The 24,283-nt window shown below is 45.0% G+C and overlaps 1 protein-coding gene across 1 annotated transcript in view; it reads left to right on the top strand.

Moving 5' to 3' along the window:
* GALM (galactose mutarotase) overlaps positions 1-24,283 on the top strand; it is a 54,073-nt gene that overhangs the window by 19,318 nt on the left and 10,472 nt on the right. Inside the window, exon 4 of the mRNA XM_069583505.1 lies at positions 1,378-1,459. Coding sequence (XP_069439606.1) covers positions 1,378-1,459 — 82 coding nt within the window. The remainder of the gene's footprint in view (positions 1-1,377; positions 1,460-24,283) is intronic.

The raw sequence follows: 24,283 nt of genomic DNA, 5'->3' as shown, positions 1-24,283 counted from the left end.
TCGGCTGTTTGACAGAATCCACGGCCTCTTCCAAGAACGGCTTCCCCAGGAGCATGACTGTCCCTGGTCATGACAATCGAACATGGCTCAGGACAGCTGTGGGGCAAAATCATCCCCAGTTGGAAACTACCGGTGTAGTTTATTTATGAGCATTCACCCAGCAAAGCCCTCAGCTGCTTTCCATCCCACATCTTTCACTGGGAAGCTCTAAAACACTGCTACTAGGGTTTCCCTGGTGCTCAGTGGTCAAGAATCCACCTGCCAGTGCGTCAGACACAGGTTAGATCCCTGATCTGGGGAGATCCCACATGGCGCAGAGGAACAGCCTGTGCACCACAGCTATCGAGCTTGTCCTTTACAGCCTCAGAACCACGGTACTGAGCTTGTTGCGCCACAGATGCTGAAGCCCGTGCACCCTAGAGCCTGCGCTCTGCGACAAGGGCAGCCACAGCAGTGAGAAGCCCTCGCTCCGCAGCTAAAGAGTGGCCCCAACTCTCTGAAACTAGAGAAAAGCTCGTGCAGCAGTAAAGACCCAGCACCGCCATAAATAAATAAATAAAAAATTTAAAAATTAACTAAAAAATACTGCTGTTAAAATATGACCCTTCTTGTTGGAAGCATATATGTGTATTTTCCAGGTTGCAAGCCCATTTGACCAAACTGTTCCCCATGAGAGCCCTGAGAATGGGTGCATCAGCCCAGTCTTATGCTGAAGGAAGTGAGATTCCAGGAGGTTTAGTGGCTTTCCTGGGCCACTCACTGGGAGCCAGGATTAGACCCCAGGCTTTTCTGACCACCAGCTAACACTTAATGTACCAGCCTTGGACTCTGCCAGGAGGGCAGGCTGTCTTTATGGAAGAGCTGGGACCCCACTTCTGACTCTCAGTCTTCTGCTCTGTGGCAGGGAGTGGGGGACTTCTGGGTGGAAACTAGGCCAGAGAAGTGGAGACATGGCCCACCTCGGGTGAGCCTGCCGGCAGTGCTTTGAACACCCAGCACCTGTGTGTTACAGGTCACTGATCCTTGCTCTTCTCTTTGCCTGGCATGTGAAGAGAGTAGAAGAAACCCCTCTGCTAATAAGTGAAAACCCTAAAGGCCTTCACACCACCATTGTCTCTCTGACTTTTCACTTTCATCATTCCATTCAGAAAAGTCATGCTGGGATCACTCTTGGAATCTTCTTTCAGATGTATCGGCTACTATTCTGAGCCCCTGCCTACCTAACTTAAATGAACATATTAGTCATCCTCATCAGTCAAATGAGATTTCTGAAGTTTTCATCAATACTTGAAATCATTTGTGCAAGAGAAATTGTAAAGCAAATGTATAAGACTGAGCATTAAATCTTCATTTCTTTCTCTACTTTTTCTTTCCCAGGGTTCCCCAAACATATATGACCACGAAGTCACTATAGAAGCTGATGCTTTTTTGCCTGTGGATGAAGTCCTGATTCCTACAGGTTGGTGAATTTAAACCTTTTATAGGACTGCAGAGCTAGGGTGCAATGTGAGAAACATTAAAACTTCATTTCCCTAAATAAATATATTTCCCCTGTTGGCCTGACACAATGCTCATAGTTACCATGATTAGTCATTTATTTTCGGTAAGGTTGGGAGACCATATAGTTAGACGCTCAAACCATGACAATTTTAAGAGGGAAAGGGAATGCTGTTAATAATTAAGCCAAGCAACAGGTATACGCTGAGATAGTCCCAAACAAACTGGGTCAGATGGTCATCCCAGCTGAGCCTTAGACTTCAGAAGGTCTCCACTAAACTGTTAATCTGTTATTTCTTAGCACCTTAGCAGAGGGGAACTTACCTAAGCATTACCCTACAAATGCAGGACCCTGATAGAACATGTCATGGTTTTTTTGACAGAAGAGGAAAAGGCTGGGATGGCTTGCATCTTGAGTAGGATAAATGCAGGTATATCACCTCTGAAATACAGGGGAATGGCATGGAAGAAGGAGTCCTACATATTAGAAGGGAAGGTGAGGTGTTGCCAGAAAGGAATTTCATGGGGGTGTGTGTGTGTGTATCTGTGTGTTTGTGTGTCTCCTGGGTTAACTGAATTGAGGTCACTTTGGTTATTATTATTATTTGGGATCAAAAGTACCTTCGTTCAGTAGGAAATCCATAGAGATAGAGAGTCGATTAGTGGTTTCCCAGGGGCTGGAGACAGAGGAGAATGGGGAGTGATAATGAGTATGAGGATTTTTTTGGAGATGAAAGATTCTGGAATTGGATAGTGGTGATGGTTGCACAACTTTGTAAATACACTAATCATTGCTGAATTGTGCACTTTGAAATGGTGTGCGAGTTATCTCTGTTTAAAAAAAGAAAGAAGAAACCTTGGTTCATGTGTTACCTCCAAGATTGATGAGTGTAATTTTGTACTAGATCATATGTGTACCCCCATCTGGCTCCAGGGGACAGATGGATGGCAACAAGATGACCTGCAGGGGTACTATTATTTGTGGCAGGTTATAGAAATTAACTTGGAGTAATTACCCCCAAAGCAATAGGTACATATTTTTATTGTGATTTTGTTAAAATCAGAGATAAGCTGAATGTTAAAAGCATCATCAAAGAAAGCTAAAATAAACAAAAATAGAGGATGAAGGGAAGGCAGAGCAGAAGTCTAGAAAGACAAATGCTTTCTTCATCAGCTCCCCTGATTACGATTTTTGGCATCACAGAGTTGAATGTTTTCCTGGCTCCAGGTTTTTTTTATATTTACCTTGGTCTGATAACATGTGTTATCTGATAAGGACATGGCTCAATAGGTAGGCTTGAGTAAGCTGGCTCATCTTGTCCTAGATGCAGAATTATTGCACTGGAACTCTTATATTGTGAGCTGCAAGGGAAAAATAGTGGCAGCTACTGTTTTGTGACTGATAAGTAAGAAAATGAGCTAAGTAGCTTACGAGCGAGGTGATGAAATAAAGGCATATTTCTTTCTGTATATTTATAAAATTTTATGTTATCCTACTGAGTTTTGATCAGATGAAAATCACACACAAAAATGCACAATTCATGCCAGGTGAAGATTATTTGTCATGATTGTAAGAGATAACTGTGGCAAAGCACAATACAACTTAACATGTAATCTAATCGACCACGTAAAACTCATGTTCATCACAGTTCTGCACTGTAAGTAGCTTTAGGTCAAATTCTCCCCTCTGTACTAATCCTGGACACCTGTGAAGCTGTAAGAGCTGTAAGAGCTGTAAGAGCTCTGAACTTTCAGGAGGCAAGAGCCCAGGTTCCAGTCTTGGCTTGGCTATTGACTGGCTATGGGACCTTCAGTGCATGTATAATGCTTTAGTGTTTAACCTCTCTAGACTCCATTTTTTTTTTGCAAATAGGATGTTGAACTCAATCAGGGTTCATAAGTTTTTATAAATCATACCCATAAATTTTATTTTAAAAAATTAGGGAAATTTTTCATTTTGCCAAGCTGGAAAGCTATTACAAATACAGAGCTATTAAAATTAATTGGGAATATATGCATGTTTTATTTTGATTTAAAAATTTTAACTGATTGGGATAATCGGTTAAATAGGTTACATTTTAAAAAAAAACTACCATTCATAGTCACCATTTTTCATAAAAGAAAAAATATATTAACACCATAAAAATGGGAAAAATTTAATCTTGGAATAAAGAAGGACCTTTTAAATTGAATTTGTCTTACTTTGTAAAAGAATGTGATAACTGATTATCCAAATCTATCTAAGTTTTCTGTGGACCAGTGAAAATTCTATCATGTATTTGTGATGTATTTGTGATTGTGATGTATTTGTGAAGCAACTGTGTACTCAGTTGCTTCAGTGTGTCTAATTCTTTGTGACCCCATGGACTGGAGTCCACCAGATTCCTCTGTCCATGGGAATTCCCTAGCAAGAATACTGGAGAGGGTTGCCATGCCTTCCTCCAGGGGATCTTCCCTACCCAGGGATCAAACTTGTATCTCCTGCATTGGCAGGCAGATTCTTTACCGCTGAGCCACCAAGGAAGCCCCATACTCATGATTAAGAACGAACAATTAGTCTATAAAGTCACTTATAACTCTTACAGTCCGTAATTCTGTAAGGCTCTTAGTATATCATTTTACTACCATCTTCACCATCCTTCAAATTCATTAGAACTCTGTTATGTAAATAAGTTGCAACAACTTCAGAGCTCATGAAAAATTTATAATTTTCTTTTGCATAATCATACTTTAAGCCGGTCCCTCATAGATTATATCTGTTTGCCCAGTGGCACTTAAACTGAAATTAAGGGATATTTTCTTCCTTCTTTCTCAGAAATGCTTAAGAAACAACTATTGTTACTTTGGAACTTCCTCCAAAAAGGGCGGTAACTTCTATTCTCCCCTTCAGTGATATAAGATTTTACATGTCTGGCCCACTGTCAGCCAAGAAGAAATCTGTAGGAGCTCAGATTACATTTCTTTTTCAAACTTTTTATTTTATACTAGAGTAGAGCCAATTAACAATGTTGTGATAGTTTCAGGTGGACAGCAAAGTACCTTGGAATACATATAAATGTATTCATTCTCCCTCATCTGACTCTTAACATTGACCAAAAGCCCACAGGCAAGTGGCTTAACTGAGGCCAGTCCAAAGTCATTTGGTCATTCCGAAATGCCGCCCCAATTTTGGTAATGATGGTGGGTTTTGAGGCTCTGTTTACCTGGCTCTGAAGATGATGGACTTCTAAGGATGAAGATTAAAAATTTCATGATAGTTTTTGTTTCTGTTCTGGGAGTGTTATATGGTTTAAATATTCACTGAAATATGCTTCTTCTTTGAAATAAATTTTTCTTGCCCAATATGTGCTTTTATTGCAACATGAAAAAAAAAAAAAAAAGCCTCCCCAGTGTAGCTGGGCTCACCAGAAATTGACTGGTGGAGGAGTCAAGCCAGAATATTATCCACTAACCTGGAAAATAATGTCAAGATAGATGTAATTCCTAGAAAGAAGAGATGAGAATGAAATAAATCTTGGAAGGGCAAGTAGAATTTTGCCAGGTAATGAGAAGGAGAAAGATGTTTTGGATGGAGATGGACAAGAATGGGCAGTGCAGGAAACAGCAAGGCTGTCCCCAGGGAAGTGCTGAGCTTCTGAAGCATTCAGGGCATGCTTTTGGTGGCAGAAAATTATGGATGAATCAGTAGAGGTTTGTGGGGGCCAGGTCAGATCTGCACCAGGCTCTGGTATGGCTGCAATCCTGGGTTGACCAGGGATGACCCTAAGCTTGCCTGGGGTTCAAGCGCAATTCACCTAGGACAGAGTCACAGGTGTACCAGGTATTCAGCCAGAACTGGGCTGCACTGAACCCCAAGCCCACTTCCTTGAGACATGCTACAAGAAACCTGTTAGACCAGCTGCACTCATTAAGAGCTCTGGGAACTGATATACAGTAAATGGCACCCCACTCCAGTACTCTTGCCTGGAAAATCCCATGGATGGAGGAGCCTGGTAGGCTGCAGTCCATGGGGTCGCGAAAAGTCAGACATGACTGAACAACTTCACTTTCACTTTTCACTTTCATGCATTGGAGAAGGAAATGGCAACCCACTCCAGTGTTCTTGCCTGGAGAATCCCAGGGACGGGGAGCCTGGTGGGCTGCCGTCTATGGGGTAGCACAGAGTCGGACACAACTGAAGCGACTTAGCAGCAGCAGCAGAGACCGCAGTCGTGTTGAAGCAAAGGAAGATACTGTTCCCCTGAGAGATGAGGTGAGGGTTTATAATAATCATGGCTGGCATTTCAGAGAGCACTTTATAAATAAAGAATCCATACCACAACCCTATAACCAGGTTCTGCTCATTTTTCTTATTTAATGGAAGTGAGAACCATAACAAGGAGTCTGAGTCATGTACTGAGGAGCACTCAGTTAAAGAGCAGTGGAAAGCTGGGGCTCGAACCCAGGCAGTCTGGTATTAAACCTGAGGCTCTTAACTCGACCTGTATCCTACGAATGGTTAGATGTCAAAAAACGTTCTGGGAGACGGGAAAGGAAGAAAAGAGAGGGAAAAAAAGAAAAGTCAATTAGTTTCTTGACTATATAGATAGCCAGGATCACCATATAGCCAAGAAACAGAAAGCTAGGAACTAAATAAACAAAGCTTTGGATGGTTGTCAGTTCTCATTCTTCTGCCACCTTTCATACAGGTGGCCTCCCCACTTCTCTCACCATTTTCCTTCCTGTTTCTCCTTTTTGTCAGTTTATATCTGCTTTTTTGCAAAGAAAAGAGACGACAAGTTTGTTCAAAATATTTACAAAGAAAAAAAAGAGAGAGATAAAGGTAGAGGCCAAGTCTCCATCTTTTGTGGCTGTTAATTTATATTTGTTTTTCAACTCCTTCATAAAAGCTGTAAGCTGAGCTCTTAAGGGACATGCTTATGCAGATTTAAACTTTGGGGGTGTTTGACCTTGGTTATAGACCCTCAGTGAGTAACTTTTCAGGTAATAGGAAAACCCATTGTATGAGAAAGTAACACCTCTTACTGTACAGTAGTTGTAATACTATGGCTGAGCTACTCAGTAAAAAGGAACCTTCCTCTCAAGTATGTTTGGGGTAGAAGTAAAGTCCTGTCCTCCATTTTGTTCTTCTCAGTCTTACTGATTGGGTGCTATTTCAGAGGGAGGAAAGGAATACCCTGACAGAGAGTTTCAGGGAACCAAAGCAAGCATAATATGATGAGATCCCCTCATCTTAAACTTATAGCCACGTTTATTGTTTTTTCTAATTTTATTTTTGGCTCCACTGGGCTTTCGTTGCTGCGTGAGGGCTTTGTTCCCGCTGCAGCGTGTGTGCTTCTCCTTGCAATGGCTTCTCTTGTTGCAGAGCAAGAGCTCTAGGGCACGAGGGCTTCAGTAGCTGTGGTACACAGGCTTAGTTGCCCCATGGCATGTAGACTCTTCCTAGACCAGAGATCAAACCCGTGTCGCTTGCGTTGGCAGGCGGATTCTTAACCACTGGACCACCAGGGAAGTCCTATAGCTGCCTTTAGACCTCTACTACAGGCAGGGCACAAGGACCTCCAGCAGCCTTGGGCACCTGTTTTCCTCCTGCCTTTCTTCCTGTTGACAGTTTTGGGAGGACATATAAAATGTCTTCAGCCCTTTCTGTCAATAAAGCGTGGAAGACAAGAGCCTGCACTATGTGGCCTCTTCATTCTTCCCCTTTCTCTGCTCTGGTAGAAGGCTGTCCTTTTCCTCAAAGCCCACCAGAAATGCCCCAGCAAGTGTGAGGCCTGGTCCTTGCTCACAGGCACCTCTCTCCTGCACCAATAGGTCTCTGCAAGGCTGAGAGCTCATTTCACCTGTAGACCAGGAGCAGAGCTGCAGCTCAGCTGTCAAAGCTGGGTTTGCATGTCAGCAGTTAGTGGAGCTTAGCTTCTTCTGAGCAGCTGTTTTTCTCCACTTTAAAAAAAAAGAAAAAAATGTGCAGCCCATATAGCATTTGCTACTGCTTAGGATGGGCGCATACTCTGTTACCTGAGGCATCTTCAGCTATTCTTGAGAATGTTTTTGATGTTGTTGTCAGGGTTGTCCCTGCAGTTTCCCAGAGGTGAAACTCCTAGAAGCTATTTACCAGGAAGAACAGGTGGAAGTCCACAAAGACCCAGCTCTGACAGGTCAGATATTTAGCTTCAAGGCTTGAATCTGGTGTCCTGCCCTGTGGCAACAGGAAGAAACCGGTCCTTGGTGCCCTGCTTAGGTTCTGAGCCAGCTGAATGTGAGCAGGTGAGAAAATTCAGCCCTTCTTTTCTCCAGGGATTAATTCATTCCCAGGGTTGTAAATATTATATTTCATCCTTTTGCCTTACAGAACTGTGAGACTTGGAGGCGATCTGGGCCGCCTGCCCAGCAAGACTTCGTGGTGCACACAGCACAGTGCAGAACTAAGCATGTGTCTTTATAGGCATTTAGAGCACACAGCTTTTTTTTTTTCTTCTTCTAGTTTTGCTATTCTTTACTCGTAGTTGTAGATAAGGAATTAAGTTAACAAAGTGAATGATTTGATTTGCCTCTTAAAGTAACATTAGTCAAGTCTCATCTTATTCTCTTCCTTGAGATGGATACTTTTCATTTTTATAAAATGAAATCCACCCTGTCCCCCAGCCCATCTGTGTTCACTTGCAGTTCTCACTGCTCTCCATTTTTGAAAGCTCCTTCTAAAATTACATGAAAGCAACCCCATTTTGACAAAATTAGAACTGGTGGGAAAGGCTTACCACTAGGCTGTGGAGAGAAGCTCAGCAAGACGTTTGTATTTTATTTCAACCTCTCTGGGTTCAACCTACGATTCAGTTGATTTTATAATTACTTCCCTAGGGCAGGTCTAAGTCTCTGACCTGGAGAAATAACAAATCCCAAAGTAGTCTCCTGGTTCAAAGATAGTGCAAATGAAGACTGTTTTGATCTACGTGTTTTAATCTTTGCACAGCTTCTTACTGAAAACTCCTTTGGACTTTGTATAATTCTAAAGTAATGGGTATAGTATTAGTTTCATCCCTCCATCAATAGGTTTCCTCTTACCTTTTCATCCCACCTCCCCACCCCACTCAATATCGTCGTCAGGTCCTACTGATTTTTTTTTTAATAAGGCTTAATCTTTTTTAAAGAAGTTTTATGTTCACAGCAAAATTGAACAGAAAGTACAGATATTTTCCATACCCTCTACTCCCACATATGCATGTTGCTGTTGTTTAGTTGCTAAGTTGTGTCCAACTTATTCAGTCCTAAATATTCACTGGAAGGATTGATGCTGAAGCAGAAACTCCAATACTTTGGCCACCTGATGCAAAGAACTGACTCCTTGGAAAAGACCCTGATGCTGGGAAAGATTGAAGGCAGGAGGAGAAGGGGATGACAGAGGATGAGATGGTTGGATGGCATCACTGACTCGATGGACATGAGTTTGAGCAGGCTCTGGGAGTTGGTGATGAACAGGGAAACCTGGTGTGCTGCAGTCCATGGGGTCACAAAGAGTCAGACACGACTGAGCAACTGAACTATGTAAAACTCTCTTGCGGCCCCATGGACTGTAATCTGCCAGGTTCCCCTGTCCATGGGATTTCCCAGGCAAGAATACTAGAGCGGGTTGCCATTTCCTTCTCCAGGGAGTCTTCCTGACCCAGGGATCAAACCTGTGTCTCCTGCATTGGCAGGTGGATTCTTTACCCCTGAGTCACCAGAGAAGCCCCACATAGGCATAGCCTCCCCGTTATCAACACCCTCCACCAGGATGGTGCATTTATTATAACTGACAAACCTACACTGACACATCTTTATCACCCAACGGTCACAATTTACATTACGGTTTGCTTTTTTGTTTTCGGCTGTGCCATGCGTCTTGCAGGACCTTAGTTCCTGCAGTGGAAGCAGAGTCCTAACCACTGAACCACCAGGGAATTCCCCAAGGTTCACTCTTCATGTGGTGTATTCAGTGGGTTTGGACAAAGGTATAATGACATGTATCCATCATGATGGTGTCATACAGAGTATTCTCTAAAAATCCTCTGGACATAGTATTAGTTCCAACCATCCATCAGTATGCTTCCTTTTTCCCTTTCAGTCCCTCCTCCCACCTATCCCCATATTGTTAGTCACTAGGTCCTGATGGTTTTTTAAAAATGTTATTCATGTATGGTTGTGCTGAGTCTTCACTGCTCCACACAGGCTTTCTCTAGCTGCCGAGAGGGGGCTACTCTCTCGTCGCAGTGCGCAGGCTTCTCGTTACAGTGGCTCCTCTTGCTGTGGAGCATGAGTTCTCGGGCATGAGGGCTGCGATAGCTGTGGCTCATGGGCTCAGTATTTGCAGGACACGGGCTTAGTCGCCTTGCTGCATGTGGGGTCTTCCTGGACCAGGGATCGAACCCTTTTCTCCTGCATTGGCCCACCAGGGAAGTTCCAAGGTCTTGATGATTTTCAACAACAAAGTATTTCTTGAATCCATCTCCTCAATATGTATTATTGAGTCCTGGTGTAGGCTATCTTTTCTTCTCTAGATCAGTGCCTGGCTTGTATTACCAACTTCATAAATTGGGATCAGTGAAAGAGCAGATGAATGCAGGCAACAGTTCTCTAACTGGGGGTGAAAAATCTCTCTAGATTTGTCCTCCATCTAGTTGCTAAAGTTATCTAACCAAAATGCAAATCTTACTTTCTAATACTTTTCAGTTAAAAAAAAAAAGTTTTACATGGCTCCCAGGCCAGACATCAGCTGCTTCCCCGGGGCATCACCCACTGTGCCTCACTCATGCCTCACCCTGTTGGAGAACCTCCCTCCCAACCACAGGGACCACCTTATAACGCTTCCTGGCTGCGCAGACCCCCGCTCTCTCCAAGCCCCACACTTCCTCCTTAGAAATATTTCCCCTACTTCCTGGAAACAGTGGCTTCTTTGTTGCTCTGGGGGGTTTGTAGTGACATAATCTGTTTCAGAGTTTATGTGCCCAGGCTCCCTTATCTTCCTCTCCATTAAGCCTACGTCTACCTCAGATGCTCTTTAGTAGTTATAGATCCAAAGTAGGGAGCTAGAAGGGAGTTTCAGGCTGGGTTTCTTTGGCTTGAAGCTAGAAAACTTATCTATGCTAAACAGAAAAGTGAAACCAAGAAGTAGCCTCCCTGCACATGCTATCAATTACTCCTTCCTTTCCCCATCCCTGTGGCTCAGATGGTAAAGAATCTGCCTGCAGTGCGGTAGAGCTGGGTTCGATCCCTGGGTCAGAAAGATCGCCTAGAGAAGGGATAGACTATCCACCCCATTATTCTTGGGCCTCCCTGTTAGCAGAAAGCCAGAGCATGGTGTTCTGTTTGTTACCCTCAGCTATGTAATTCTGGAGACTATCCCCTCCAGGTCCAAGTCTGGCCCCTGAGTTTCTCCTCCCATGCTCTGTCACTAGATGATATCACGTACTAGGTGCCAGGTACAATACAGCCCTGGGGAAGGTAGAAGGCTGAGCAAATTAGGTATACCCAGGCTGTATGGAGAACATAGCACATAGCACAGGCGCATAGCACATAGTACAGGGTGCATCCCCACAGAAATAAAGTGAAAGTGAAGTCGCTCAGTCATGGTCAGTTCTTTGTGACCCCATGGACTGTAGCCCACCAGTCTCCTCTGTCCATGGAATTTTCCAGGCAAGAGTACTGGAGTGGGTTGCCATTTCTTCCTCCAGGGTATCTTCCCGACCCAGGGATCGAACCCGGGTCTCCTGCATTTCAGGCAGACGCTTTACTGTCAGAGTCACCAGGGAAGCCCCTAAATAAGGCTACAGTTTTATTTACCCTAGAGCTGTTTTGTCTATGACAGATCCCTCCTAGATGACACGCAAGGAAGTTCAACAACAGAAACTCCAAGGACCTCTCCTGGCAGCAACAATACCCCCCAGGGGATGCATTACTGAAACCCACTCTATAAAATGGCCTCGGGAACAACTTTATGAGATCCAGAATAACTCCCAAAGTTACTGGTGTTCCCTGCTAGAAAATATCACTGCTATAAGATTGTCAAGCATGAGCCAGCATGGTGAAAATTTGGCAGGAAGAAAGCTCAGAAATAGCGCTTGGCCAGACATTGTATAACTCCTCTGGAAAGTTCAGACCAACATCAAGTTAATTTGTCAGAAGGGGAGTTGTTTGCTAGAACTCTGACTACCACCCTTTAAGCTGATGGTTAAGCTGATGGTTTAACAGCCACCCCTCTGCCCTCGGAGGTCTGGCTCAAGTTTATACCTGGCGCATAGCAGTCCTTAGAGATCATTCTGAAGGGGATGAGAGGTAGCTGTGAGTCTGAGGCTAACTCAAGCGAGTTCTCAGAGCAGGCTTGTATTCAGTTCAGCTAACACTGGTAGAACACCTGCTGATTGCTACATGCTGCCTGGGGTGCTAGCCAGAGAAACACTATCTGTGCTCTTGAGAAGCTCACAGGGAGTGGAGACTGATGTAGTCAGGGCAGTGGTAGCGGTGATGCCCATGGAACTAAGGGATCGTAGAGGTAGGATTGGAAGAGGCGTTCTTGATATCACTCTGAGCTTTGAGAAGTGTGTCTGTGAGGGTCTAGCAGCAAGGAGAGTAAGAGTACTCAGCACAAAAGGTGGGAGTAGGGGGTGGACTGTTAAGTGAAAAGCTACAGAGACAGTTGGGCAGGGTGGAGGCTAGGGTGAGGCAATTTTATGGTGCAAAATGTAAGGCAGCACTCATTTGCAGGGCCATGAAGGTGCAGGGTCAGAACCTAAGAATGAGTGTCTCCTTAAGCTTTGAACCCTGGGTCCTTGATTGCCTGACCCTGGTTGCAGCCTGGTAGTTGAATATAGTCACCATGGGTATTCTGTGCCGTCCTAAGGAGCTAGGATTTTATCTTTCAATCCTGGAAGACTTTGAAGCATTTAAGTCAGGGGATGGACCTAGCAAGACTGGCATTTTACAAATATCGCCCCAGCCACTGTCGGGGGTGGGGCTTGACTAGAGACAGAGTCTGATGAAGAGTCTCCTTCAGTAGACCAAGCAAGAAATCAGGTTGACCAGAACAAGAAGTCAGATGGAAGAAGTGTAGTCTTGCAATATTTAAGAGGTAAAAGTTAGGAAGCCTGAATGACATGTAGTAAATGAGGGAGCAGGAAGGCTATAGGATGGTGTCTGGGTTTCTAGGACAGCTCCCAGGCAGCAGAAGTGGAGATATTAAGAGCCATTAAGTAGCGCAGGATAGAGGAGGAGGAGCTGGCACAGGGCTGGAATGAAGAAGGGGAGGGGCTGGGGGAACTGTGGATTTGGTCTCAGGGATATTTGAGGTTAAGATGCCTGGGGGGCAACCAGGTGGGGATGTCCAGCAAGGAGCTGGATGAATGGATACGTCGGGAGAGAAGTGGGAGCAGGAGTGCAATTCAGCATGTGTTTTGTAGGTTAAGCCATATGGATTTCCCAGGGAGGAACCATAGACTGAGATGATCAAGGGGTCTGAGGGCTGAACCCAGGGGAACTGGAGGCCACCGCCAAACTTATTTCAAGTGCAAGAAAGACTCACACTAATGACACTGAGGAAGATGGTCAGAGGAAGAAGGCGAAAAAAAAGAGAAAAGGTATCCAGCTGTCTTGGAGTGACCAGCCACGTCAGTTCCCAGAGAGGTCCTGGGAAACCTGGGCAGCATGCCTGGGCCGTAGTGGCTGTCACTGCTGCCCCTTTCTCAGCGTGTGAGGAGAGAAGCCAGACTGACAACTGGTGAGTAACTAGAAGTGAGGCGAGAGGGTCAGGGAATGTAGCCCAACGAGTGGTTTCCAGCTAAGGCAATGTCTAGATGCGGCATCTCGGGACTGCCCTAGAGATTCTCATTCATTTGCTCGAATGTAGAGCCAGGGAATCTGAACTTGTAAAAGCTGCCTAAGTGAGCTCAGGAAGCCCCTGGTGTTGAATCTGCATTCAAACAACTTGAAAAGAGGGAAGCGGGTGCCTCCCTAAGATGGAAATGCAGGATCAAGGAAGAGGAAGGTTTTGGTGGGAGAGGAGCAGAGCTGACTGAAGAGGAGTGAAATGTTTGCAAGTGCTGCTGAGAATCCAGGGGAGGACAGAGACTGTGAAATTGTGGTGGCCGCAGTTGGTTCGGGGTTCTCTCCATTTCTCTCAGTAGCTGGAGTCAGAAGCAGAGAAGGTGGATTGTGGGATGATCCCTCGTTGCATTTTGTCAGGAAGGAGGAGCAGCAGGAGGGGACAGGACGTAAGGCTGGATGGCAAAGGTGTTACTGACCAAGTGGGCCCGGGCAGGTGACAAAGGATGTGAGTGCCCTGACGGACACCTTGTAGACCAGGGGAACACGGCGATGCTCAGGAGGAGAGCGGGTCTAGCAGGAGCGCAGTGGGTGAACTTCAGCTCAAATCCCCGATACCATCCGGATGGAAGTCTGGGGTGGAAAAATCCTCTGCATGAACAGGCCTCACACGGGCCCATCTGTGAAGTGTAAAAGTGCCTTCTCACCTGAAAAACGTCATGTGATGGTGTTCGGCGTTTTCTGCTTCAGATGGCATGGAATATCCAGAAGCAGTGCCCTCCCCCACTGTAAGTCAAGATCAAAAAGTTCTCAGTGGGGAAAAAAGACAAAAAACAGCAGTAGAATAAAACTGCAAACTCAAAGCAATGGCAAAGGAAAGAGAAAAAAACCTGCAGCAGAAACAAGCTTTGAGGTTGTGTGATCTATGAAAATTTATAGAAATGTTACCTTAAAAAAAAAAACCCCAAGGTGCTTGACTTGCCAACCACTGGAATGAAGTCCAAATTCACTCCAAGGCAGTTACTTTTAATTATCATTCTCTTTATGTCATTTCCTAGAATAATAACGGGCATTCTAGAGATGATTTGTCAAGATGGCTTAATTAGGTGTCAGATGAGTAGCTGTGCCCACAGGCCCCATTACCTCTGGCTTCCTTATGCAGATTTGGCTGACTGTTCTGAATCCGACTGAAGACGCAGACATCACTGGAGCAGCTTGGGCTGGAAGGCACAGCTGGGCCATCCCCATGGAGACCAGACTCCAGGTCTTCCTCCGGCCCCACCTTGTTTTTCTTTTTCTTTTGGAGACGAAAGCACAGCGCACGTGAGGCCGGGTCTGTCTTAGATGTTTCCACATCACTGTCTTCCACCTTTAAAGTGCACACGAGTCACCTGGTGGACTTGTCAATGACTCTGACTTGGTGTGGATGGAGCCTGTTTCTAACTGGCACCAGGTGATGCCTGCGCTGATGCTCCCTGGTTTGAGTAGCTGTTGAAAAGGCTCTGCACCACTCTGTGTAACCTCCTGTAACTTTGATTGCTTTCCCCACTTTGGGCACCTATTTCTGCCCATTGACTCCTCTTCTTAAGAATCCTGAGTCCTCCTGCTACCCCTTAGCTACCTCTATACTCCACTCTGCTCTAGCACTTCACACGTCAATGCTTTTTTTTTTTTTAGTTTATTTTTGGCTGCGCTGGGTCTTCATTGCTGCCTGCAGGCTCTCTCCAGTTGTGGTGAGCGGGGGCTACTGTCTAGTTGCGATGCGCGGTGCCTTCTTCTGTTGTGGGGCATGGGCTCTAGAGCACTCAGGCTTCAGTAGTTGCGGTGTATGGGCTTTGCTGCCCTGCAGCTTGTGCAATCTCCCTGGACCAGGGATCCTGCATTGCAGGGTGAATTCTCAGCCACTGGACCACCCTGGAAGACCCTGGGCCTCTCTTACAAAAATCTTTTCTTTGTAGCTCATTCTGGAAAGAACTGCTCTCCGTCAGTGGCTTCCTTAGGTAAGACAAGCTGAGATTTTTATTTAAAAAAGAGGAAAGAGTTAACCAGACCCGAAGGGAACAACTTTCTGCACTGTGTTTGTCACATGGGCCATTGTACCTATAGCCCTGGAATGTCCCAGCTGGACAGGACCCTGTCTTCTCCAACCACTGCTCACCTGTCGAGTATTTGAATCTCAGAACCATAGGCTTTGCTGACACTGGACAGGATGCTCACTGCCCAGCTCGGGCCAGCATGTCAGAAAGGCCTTCCTGATATTGAGCTGAAATCTGTCTACCTAGCGCTGACCCCCACCTGGCTTAGTTCTGGGCCTTGGGTCCCTAAAGAGCAGGCTCATAACTTTAGCAGGCAGCTGTCCTGTCACCTCAAAGTCATTTCTTCTTGAGGTGGAACATCCTCAGGTCATCCTGTGATGCCTCTGCTGCAAACAGTAACAAGAACTGCCAACACCCCATTACAGTCTTTACATAACTTCCATCGAACTGACTGCCAACCACATCCTTAAAGTCGTTTTCACACCTACTGTGGCTTAGCTATATCTCTTCTTGGTTAGTGGTTCAGTCGCCAAGTCTTGTCCGACTCTTTGCAACCCCATGGACTGTAGCCCACCAGGCTCCGCTGTCCATGGGATTCCCCAGGCAAGAATAATGGAGTGGGTTGCTATTTCCTTCTCTAGGGGATCTTCCCGACCCAGGGATCAAACCCATGTCTGCTGCATCACAAGCAGATTCTTTACTGCTGAGCCAGCAGGGAAGCCCACATCTCTCCCTTAGTTGGTAATAATTGTACTAACTAGATTTAACCTTTGTGAGAGTTAGTATAATATGATGGTTAAGAACCACCTGCTCTGGAACCATACTGCCTGGGTATGAAGCACTGTACAAAGAACCGTCTACATGTTACCTGTCACCATCACGACCATCATTACATCACTGTGCTGAGCACTTTCCCTGTATTAACTGGTCTTAATCCTCATGACAACTTCATGAGGGAGGGGCTACAGTGTCCCATTTTCACTACTGAGGAAATAGAACTTCAGACTGTTTTGTACCTAGGATTAAGAGTTATAATCTAAACCTAGGTGGTATCCTTTGGTTTGGGTTTTTATTTTTCAGACACATGCAGGACTCTATCTGTTCTTGTTGTCCATAAATTTCATCTTGTCATCAGTGCTTTACCACCCCCCCCCCCGACTTTATACTTTCTTTTGGATTCCTGGTTCTGTCATCCCAAGCATATCTGCCTTCCAGCTTCATGCTCTCTGTCATCATTTGAGAAAAATACCTCCTGTATCTTCATCTAGATTAGCCACAGATCAGAGGCCGTTTGATGACTCCCTGCAGACTCTGCTCACTGAAGCCCGGATGCTTCATCCCTCCAAGCTCCCTGAGCCACAGGCCATGTGACCCAATCTGAGAAGCCAGTGGTTTATATTTGAATGCAACTGTGTTTGGTTCCCGGGGAGTGTGCTTCCTCTTTCCTTTTATGTCTCCATTCCAGAATTCTTCCCAGGACAGAGAACTGCGCCCAGATTTGTAGCATGTGAGGTTATCCTTGTGGGCAGGGACAGGTGCAAAGACAAAATAGAACTCTGGGTATGTAGAGCACACTGTCACAGAGAAGATAATGACCACCTCTTACAGGTAGTGAGACCGGAGCGGCTGGCCCTGTGTTTCAAGGCTGCCTGCCTCCAACTCCACTAGTACAAACACAGAAGTTCTGTGTTCAGACTAAGCCAAAGAAGGCTGCGCAGCTATAATGGAACCAGCATTTCTGTCAGAGGAGCTTGGGGCAGCAGATTCAGGATGAGGGAGACAGGCATGTGCCTTGAGGCTTAGCTGGTATGTTTGTGTGGGGTGATTTGTGAGAAGGTGAAGCACTGATGGAGATCAGAGGGGCTAAATCCCCCACATAAAGCCATTTCCTGTCACAGCCACTGGGTCACCTGACCAGAAAGACTGGACTGGTTCCTCCCCTCTCCTTCACAGGTTCCGTTCTCTGACCTAGGCTGTTAACATAAGTTGGCTCTCAGTATTCAGTGACTGTGTTTTCCATGGTGTAAGGACGTCAGCCCACCTCTCCCTGCCACTCTTTGTGGCTTCCTGTGAACCATGACCGTGGAAGCCTTGTGACTCCTGGGGGAGAGCAGAAGGCCAGGGTTTTCCTGTGAGCCTGGGCTTCCTGGTCCCGCTTTGTAGTTGGAGCCTCTGAAGCAGCAAAACAAGCATGCGGGAAAATGCTTCTGCCCCAGTGTGTTCACCTTTTGAAATCCTCAAGCAAACCCCAAACGCTGTATCTCTGTGTGGTCAGGTAGAAGGGCTGTCCCTCTCACGCCAGAGCAGTTAAGGGCTGAAGTCCAGTGGATGCAGGAGGGTTTGGGAAGGTAAGTCCTTTCAAGACCACCTTCCCAGACCCTCCTGGATCAATGTCCTCTGACCCTGGAAATGCATCTGCTCCTGGGCAGTAGGTCCCCCACCATGGGGCTGAAACTTACGGGGCAGGCAAGGGAGCCAGAGAAATAGACTCAATTCACTGGCCTTAGTGAATTGGGTTCTTGGTACGACCATGAATGGCTATTTAAAAGGGCTGATTTTGACTCGTCACAATCAGAAAAACACAGTAGTTAACACAGACTCAAACCTTGACTAGTAGTTAACACAAACACAAACCTTGACTGCTTAGGCTTCAGTTCTCACCAGCTCTGTGATGCTGAACAATGTATTTTACCTCTGCGGGCCTTATGTGTAAAGCAGAGGTAATAACTGGACCTACCTCACTGGTTGTGAAGATATAATGAGGTAATACATGTAAAGTGCATAGAACAGTTCCTGAAATTTAGTTAAGAGCTTATTAAGTATTAGCTATTATTATGACCACCATCCGGAGAAGGCAATGGCACCCCACTCCAGTACTCTTGCCTGGGAAAACCCATGGATGGAGGAGCCTGGTAGGCTACAGTCCATGGGGTCGTGAAGAGTCGGACATGACTGAGCAACTTCACTTTCACTTTTCACTTTCATGCACTGGAGAAGGAAATGGCAACCCACTCCAGTATTCTTGCCTGGAGAATCCCAGGGACGGAGGAGCCTGGTGGGCTGCCGTCCATGGGGTTGCACAGAGTCGGACATGACTGACATGACTTAGCAGGAGCAGCAGCATGACCACCACCATCATCATCATTGTCACCATTTACTGTGTGTTTAATACGTACCAGACACTGAGCTAAGCATATATACATGCCTTAGCTCATTGAATTACCCTTTGAAATAGGCGTTATGTTTCAATTAAGCCTCGTTTGGAAAAAATGGGCGTTTGGAGGGGTCAGGTAACCTGCACAAAGTTAAACAGGTAAGTCATTGGTGGAGTCAACATTTCTAGCCAAGTGTCCCTAACTCCAAAGTCTGTGCTGTTATTACCCTTGGCTACGGTCCCTAATAGCAACTGTATTACTACTCCACCATTTTTTATAGCAAAGAAAGCCGGGATTTAAATCCAGGCCTTTCTGACTCTAAAATTCATTCTAACATCTATTGAGTTTTCCCAACAAGTGAACAGGATGCTCCTGAAGCCAGTAATAATAATTGGTGATGAAGACTTCTGATATATCGTGTGACCATGAGGACAATTTGCTTAATCAGCTGTCATGGGGGCAATTTCCACTTTCTCAGATACATTATTTTCCTGCAGTTTCTTTGGGCTGTTGACTCGCTAAGATTAAGACTAGCTTCTGTGTCCTTTCACATACTAGTTGTCCATGCTGCAAGAATATGGAGGAGTCATAAACAGTCTGGAAGGAGGCCCTGATGTATTGCACAAGGCCTTTACGACATTGCTACAGGAGGAATCTGCCAGGAGACACTCAGTCTGCGTTTCTTGACTAAACACCTCAGGTTATGGGGCTGCAACATTCCAAAGGTGCATTTTAGCGTCAGAGGGCAGCTTGTTTTGTGACCGGTAGTAGGATAGGCAGAAAATACTCACCAGGGTATACAGATCAGAAACTCTTAACCAGGCATGTATCACTGGACTATCACTGGACTTTGGAGGTTCTAAGAACATTGTGTGTGTGTGTGTGTGTGTGTGTGTGTGCATTTTCTTGCAGAGAGAGCCTGTAACTTTTAGAATATTTTCAAAGGAGCACATGATTCAGAGACACTTTAAAAAACCATTGTTTTAGATTAAAAAATCACTAAGAGAGAAAGTTTTAAAAAAGAGAAATCTTTTTAAATGAAAATATCAGTGCTCTCTGGAGAAAGTAGTATACTTTCCTTTAGTATTAATAACTTAAAGATCATAATGAATAATTGTTCTGTTCTCTGAGTTTCTGGAGTGTGTGTGTGTGACAGACAGAGGGAGCACCAACTATATGCCAGGTGCTAGCCAAGAGATACAACCCCCTTCATAGCATTCTCTCACTTAAACATCACAGTGCCGGGGGACTTCCCTGCCAGTCCAGTGTTAGGTCTCTGTGCGCTCATTGCCGAGGCCTTGGGTTTGATCCCTGATTGGGGAACTAAGATCCTGCAATCTGCATGGTTCAGACAAAAACAAACAAACAAAAAAAGAACAAAAAAATCATAGTATCTGTATTTGGTAGATAACACTATTAGCTCCATTTTATAAGTGGGAAAATTGAATTTTACAGAGGCAAAGAAATTTATGAAGGTCAGTTGGTAAGTCTGTCTAAATCCTAAGTTATCTTACATAGATTCATAAGTCAATGTATAGGACAAATCATAGAAAATAATTTTTGAATAACATACTTAATTATTTTTTATTTTTCAAGGGAGAAAAAAATCATTAGAGAAAATTTCTTCCCACCTACCCTCCCCCTCAAAAATTTTCTAGAATGTCTATGCCAGATTTTCTTTTCTTTTCTGTTTTCTCAAAATGGTTTTTAATTGTTATCATAAACAGGAGTTACTTGTGCTGAGGACTGTCTGGAGGGATTCTGGTTTTCTTTCTGCACTTATGTTACTGGGTTGTGTGAGATAAGCTAGAAAGGGGACCTGCCAAAAAGGAGAGGGCTAAAAAATGAATAAACATGAAGAGCCAGTGACTCCTGCAGTGACCATCTGTTTATCTTCTCAGAGTCAGGCACTAGGGCCACCAGGTAGCAAAAAGAGTTATTTCAGATGATGGGAAATTAAAAGCATTGAATTAAAATTCACCCCAGGTGAATTTTCTCAGTCAGTTACTGAGAACAGTGTTCATGTCCAGATGTTACACAGAATATCATTTCGGTAGTCAGTGTTTAGTCAGGAGTTCATAAGGACTAATTTACCTTCTGCTCTTTTTCTTAAGTCTTTTGCCCAAAAAATTGTCAGAGCTAGGAGCCCATAGGATATGTGTAACATAACTGTCTCGCCTTCACCCCAAATATGGACAAGAGTCCATTCCTGTGACAGATTTAATGCCTTGTGACAGAGATCTGCAATGGTAAAAGAATCTTGTTTTCAGCAATCAGATATACATCATCTTCGCAAGAATGAGGAGCTGTAGTTGCCGGAGTGACACTCACGTGACCACTCTTGTCATTCACAGGTGATGGTAGTCCTGCACCTTTGTCAAGTTAGCCAGTTCTGACTTGCCTTTCAAGGTTAGCCCTGTGACACACCTTTGGAAAACCTTTCCTGACCTCACTGGCTGCACTAGGTGCTGCCGCTCCCTGCTCCATCAGGGTCCTCTGAACACCATACTCACTGCCTCTGTCAGACTCTCCTGTAAGTTTTCATTTTTTCGTCTGTCTCTTTCATGAGAGTCTAAGTCCCATGAGGTCAGTTGTGGTTTTGTTTCAGTTTAATTAATCCATTAATTTGGCTGCGTTGGGTCTTAGTTGAAGCACTCGAGATCTTCAGTGGGTCATGCAAGATCTTCTCTTGTGGTTCTCAGACTCTCTAGCTGGGGCACGTGGGCTCAGTGGTTTCAGCGTCCAGGCTTAGTTGCTCCACAGCATCTGGGATCTTAGCTCCCTGACCAGGGATCGAACCCACACGTTACAAGGTAGATTCTTAACCACTGGACCACCAGGGAAGACCCCCTGAGGTCAGATTAATGCCTGGTACATAAAAGATACTCAGAAAAGAGTGAGCTAACAAATTTATATTTGTTTCTTCCCTATCCAAAAGTAACTGCAAGGGTTAGTGTTCTTAAGGCAGAATCATCTAAAGGGACTTCTGACTATGTAAAAATAGCAGGGAGGGATAAATTCACCTCCTGTCAGGACTTGTCAAGTGCCAAGAGGTGAAAACATCCCGAGGCAGTATACTAGTTATCTATTGCTATATAACACTTTATTATCTCTACTGTGGTCAGGAATTTAGACAGGGCATATCTTGTCTCTGCATATTGATGTCTAGGACCTCTGTTGGAAAATGAGAGTCAGGATGGGGATCATCAGAAAGCTCATTCACTGGCCTGTCTGGCAGTTGATGCTGACTGTTGGTTGGAGGTTGTCAGCCAAAATACCCCTTTTGACATGGCTTTTTGATGCAACTTGAGTTTCCTTAAAACTTGGCAGCCAGGCTCAAGAGCAGATGTTCTGAGGCAGAGAGGACCAAGCCAAAGCCACTCTGTATTTGTAACCTGGCCTCAGAAATCACACAGCATCACTTGTGCCACGTTCTATTGGTTAAGGCAGTTACAAAGGTCCATCCAGGCTTAAGGGAGGAAACAAGACTCCACCTCTCGATGAAGGAGTGTCAGCATCACATTGTAAGTAGAGCCTGTGGGATGGCTCTGTCCTGGAGTGGCCATCTTTGGAAAATGCAGTATGCCACAAGCAGTCATGGGGAAAAGGCCAAGTTCCTATAAGAATCCCTCATTTGAGAGAAGAGGTATGAATCAAGACAGATGAGTTTCATAAAGGGTGACTTTTTCCTTTACTTCCAGAGAGCAGGCAATTATAGCTCTATCAGGAATGCAGATAGAGGAAGATTTCAGGCCTTGTGACAGAGATCTGGAATGTTAGAGAGTCCTGTTTCCACTGCTCAGGTCCACATTCTCTTCTTGCAAGAATGAGGCAGCTGTAGCTGCTACAGTGACACCCCCATGAGCTCTCTTTGTTGAGCTGCTCTATAGACTCGACCTTATTCCTGGCTCACTGTCACTCCAACAACACTCTTGTCATAATTCTTAATTATTTTATTATCCGTATTGATGATACCATGACCTTTCAGCTTCTTGACATCCTCTTGCAATGATCTTGTCCTCCAAGCTTTGCAGCTACTCACTCCTATGGTCTGTGGGTCATACCCCCGACTTTGTCACTACCTCTTATCGCTGCCTTCTATTATCATAATGTGAGATGTCTGTTTCAGCTTCAATAATTCTTCAGTGCTACAAGAGCCTGTAGTCACTTGATCCTACCACCCTTTCACTGTTCCTCACCTCCTTCCCTACTGAGATCAAAAGTCCATTATTAGGGTCAGCCTTTTTCCTATGCTCTCAATGCCCATCCCCTCTCTTTGTGCACTTGTGTCCTCCTAACAAAGCCCAGCCCTGACTAGTCCTACCCCTCCATACTCTCTGTAGCTGCCACCATAAAGCTATTGTCTCACTCAGAATTCATGACAGCAACCTCAAGTGGGTCCTTAGTTGGGCTTGCAATCAGACTTTCCCTGAAATGGGGAAACAGAAGTACTGCCTCAGGCCACTCCCCTGTCCCAGAGCTATAATGCCATATCTTTGGGTCAGGGCCCAGCAGCTGCCAGGCATTGCTGCTCAGACCTTAGCACACATCCAACCTTATTCAGGATAGTAAGAAATCCTCATCAGAAAACAGCTTCTTGGGGACTTTCCTGGTGGTCCAGTGGTTAAGATTTCATGCTTCAAATGCAGGGGATGCAGGTTCAATCCCTGGTTGGGGCACTAAGATCCCATATGCCTTTGGAGTGTGGCCCAAAGAAAAAGAAAACAGCTTCTCTCTGCTGACACCATAGCCTTCTGGTGGCTTCAAAACCGAAGTCTGGTGATGTGACATCCTCTCTGAAGGCACCCTTTTCATTTCCGCTTCATTTTCTGTACACTCAGCGTTGCTGAGAGAGCTATTTTGACATCTCCTTCTACTCTTAGCACCAGAGCAGGAACTCACATATGCGGATAAACACAAATTGAAAGAACTGCACATTCATTTTCCAAATTCTTAGAAAAAGCAAGAGTATTTAGGGTTAAGGGTGGGGGGTGCTGCAGCCAAGTCCATCCAAGGGGAGGTGAAAAGTGCCTGTGTAGGGGTCCTGGAGACTCTGACACAATGGAGACGCGTCACCTCGGGCAAGTCCCTTTAGCTGTCTGGGTCCCAACCTCATCTGCAAAGCGAGGGGACTAGATGAGGTAATTCCTAAGGCTCTTTCTAAACCTTTCATTCTGACTTTGTCACAGGATGCTACAACATTCACAGTTGTCCCTGTGTTTTTGTCTGTTTACTTGATCCATTCATCAGGTTTTCAATCAAGTAAAGGCTCTGCTTAATGCTCAGAAGACACAAAAATCAGTAGGACACATACAGTCCCTGCTCTTTAGGGGCTCACATTCCCTATAGATATATAGCTTGGTATAATCCTAGAGTTATGCCTTAATGTGATGAATGTTTGGGGGAAAGTATGTTCAAAGTAGGATGAACAAAGTGAAAAAGCGGGTCAGTTCTGGCTGTGGATGATATACGCCCTCACAGAGGAAACAGCATTGGAGAACAAGCATGCTTAAATACCCTAGAGGACTTTGCCAGAATGGTGTGGGGGGCCAGAAAGCTCATTCCAGTTATAAGACAGAGTCCAAAGACATAGCGAATCTCGGAGACAAATACTAAAGTTTTCATATGCCTTACCACTAAGCACATGAGGGAGTGTGTCAGGGCATAATGCTGCGAAAGATTCTATTGGAACCTTCTCTTTTTCTTCCCATTTAGCAAAAATCTCATTTTAGGATTATCCCCATTGTCTAATTTTTGAGTCAGGACTTCTCTGCTGTTCTTGATTTCTTACCCTCTCTATGCTCT

The sequence above is a fragment of the Ovis canadensis genome, chromosome 3 (assembly GCF_042477335.2).
Source record: "Ovis canadensis isolate MfBH-ARS-UI-01 breed Bighorn chromosome 3, ARS-UI_OviCan_v2, whole genome shotgun sequence".
NCBI classification, from domain to species: domain Eukaryota; kingdom Metazoa; phylum Chordata; class Mammalia; order Artiodactyla; family Bovidae; genus Ovis; species Ovis canadensis.
The sequence above is the reverse complement of the archived record's forward strand: the minus strand, read 5'-3'. Positions and strand labels throughout refer to the sequence as shown.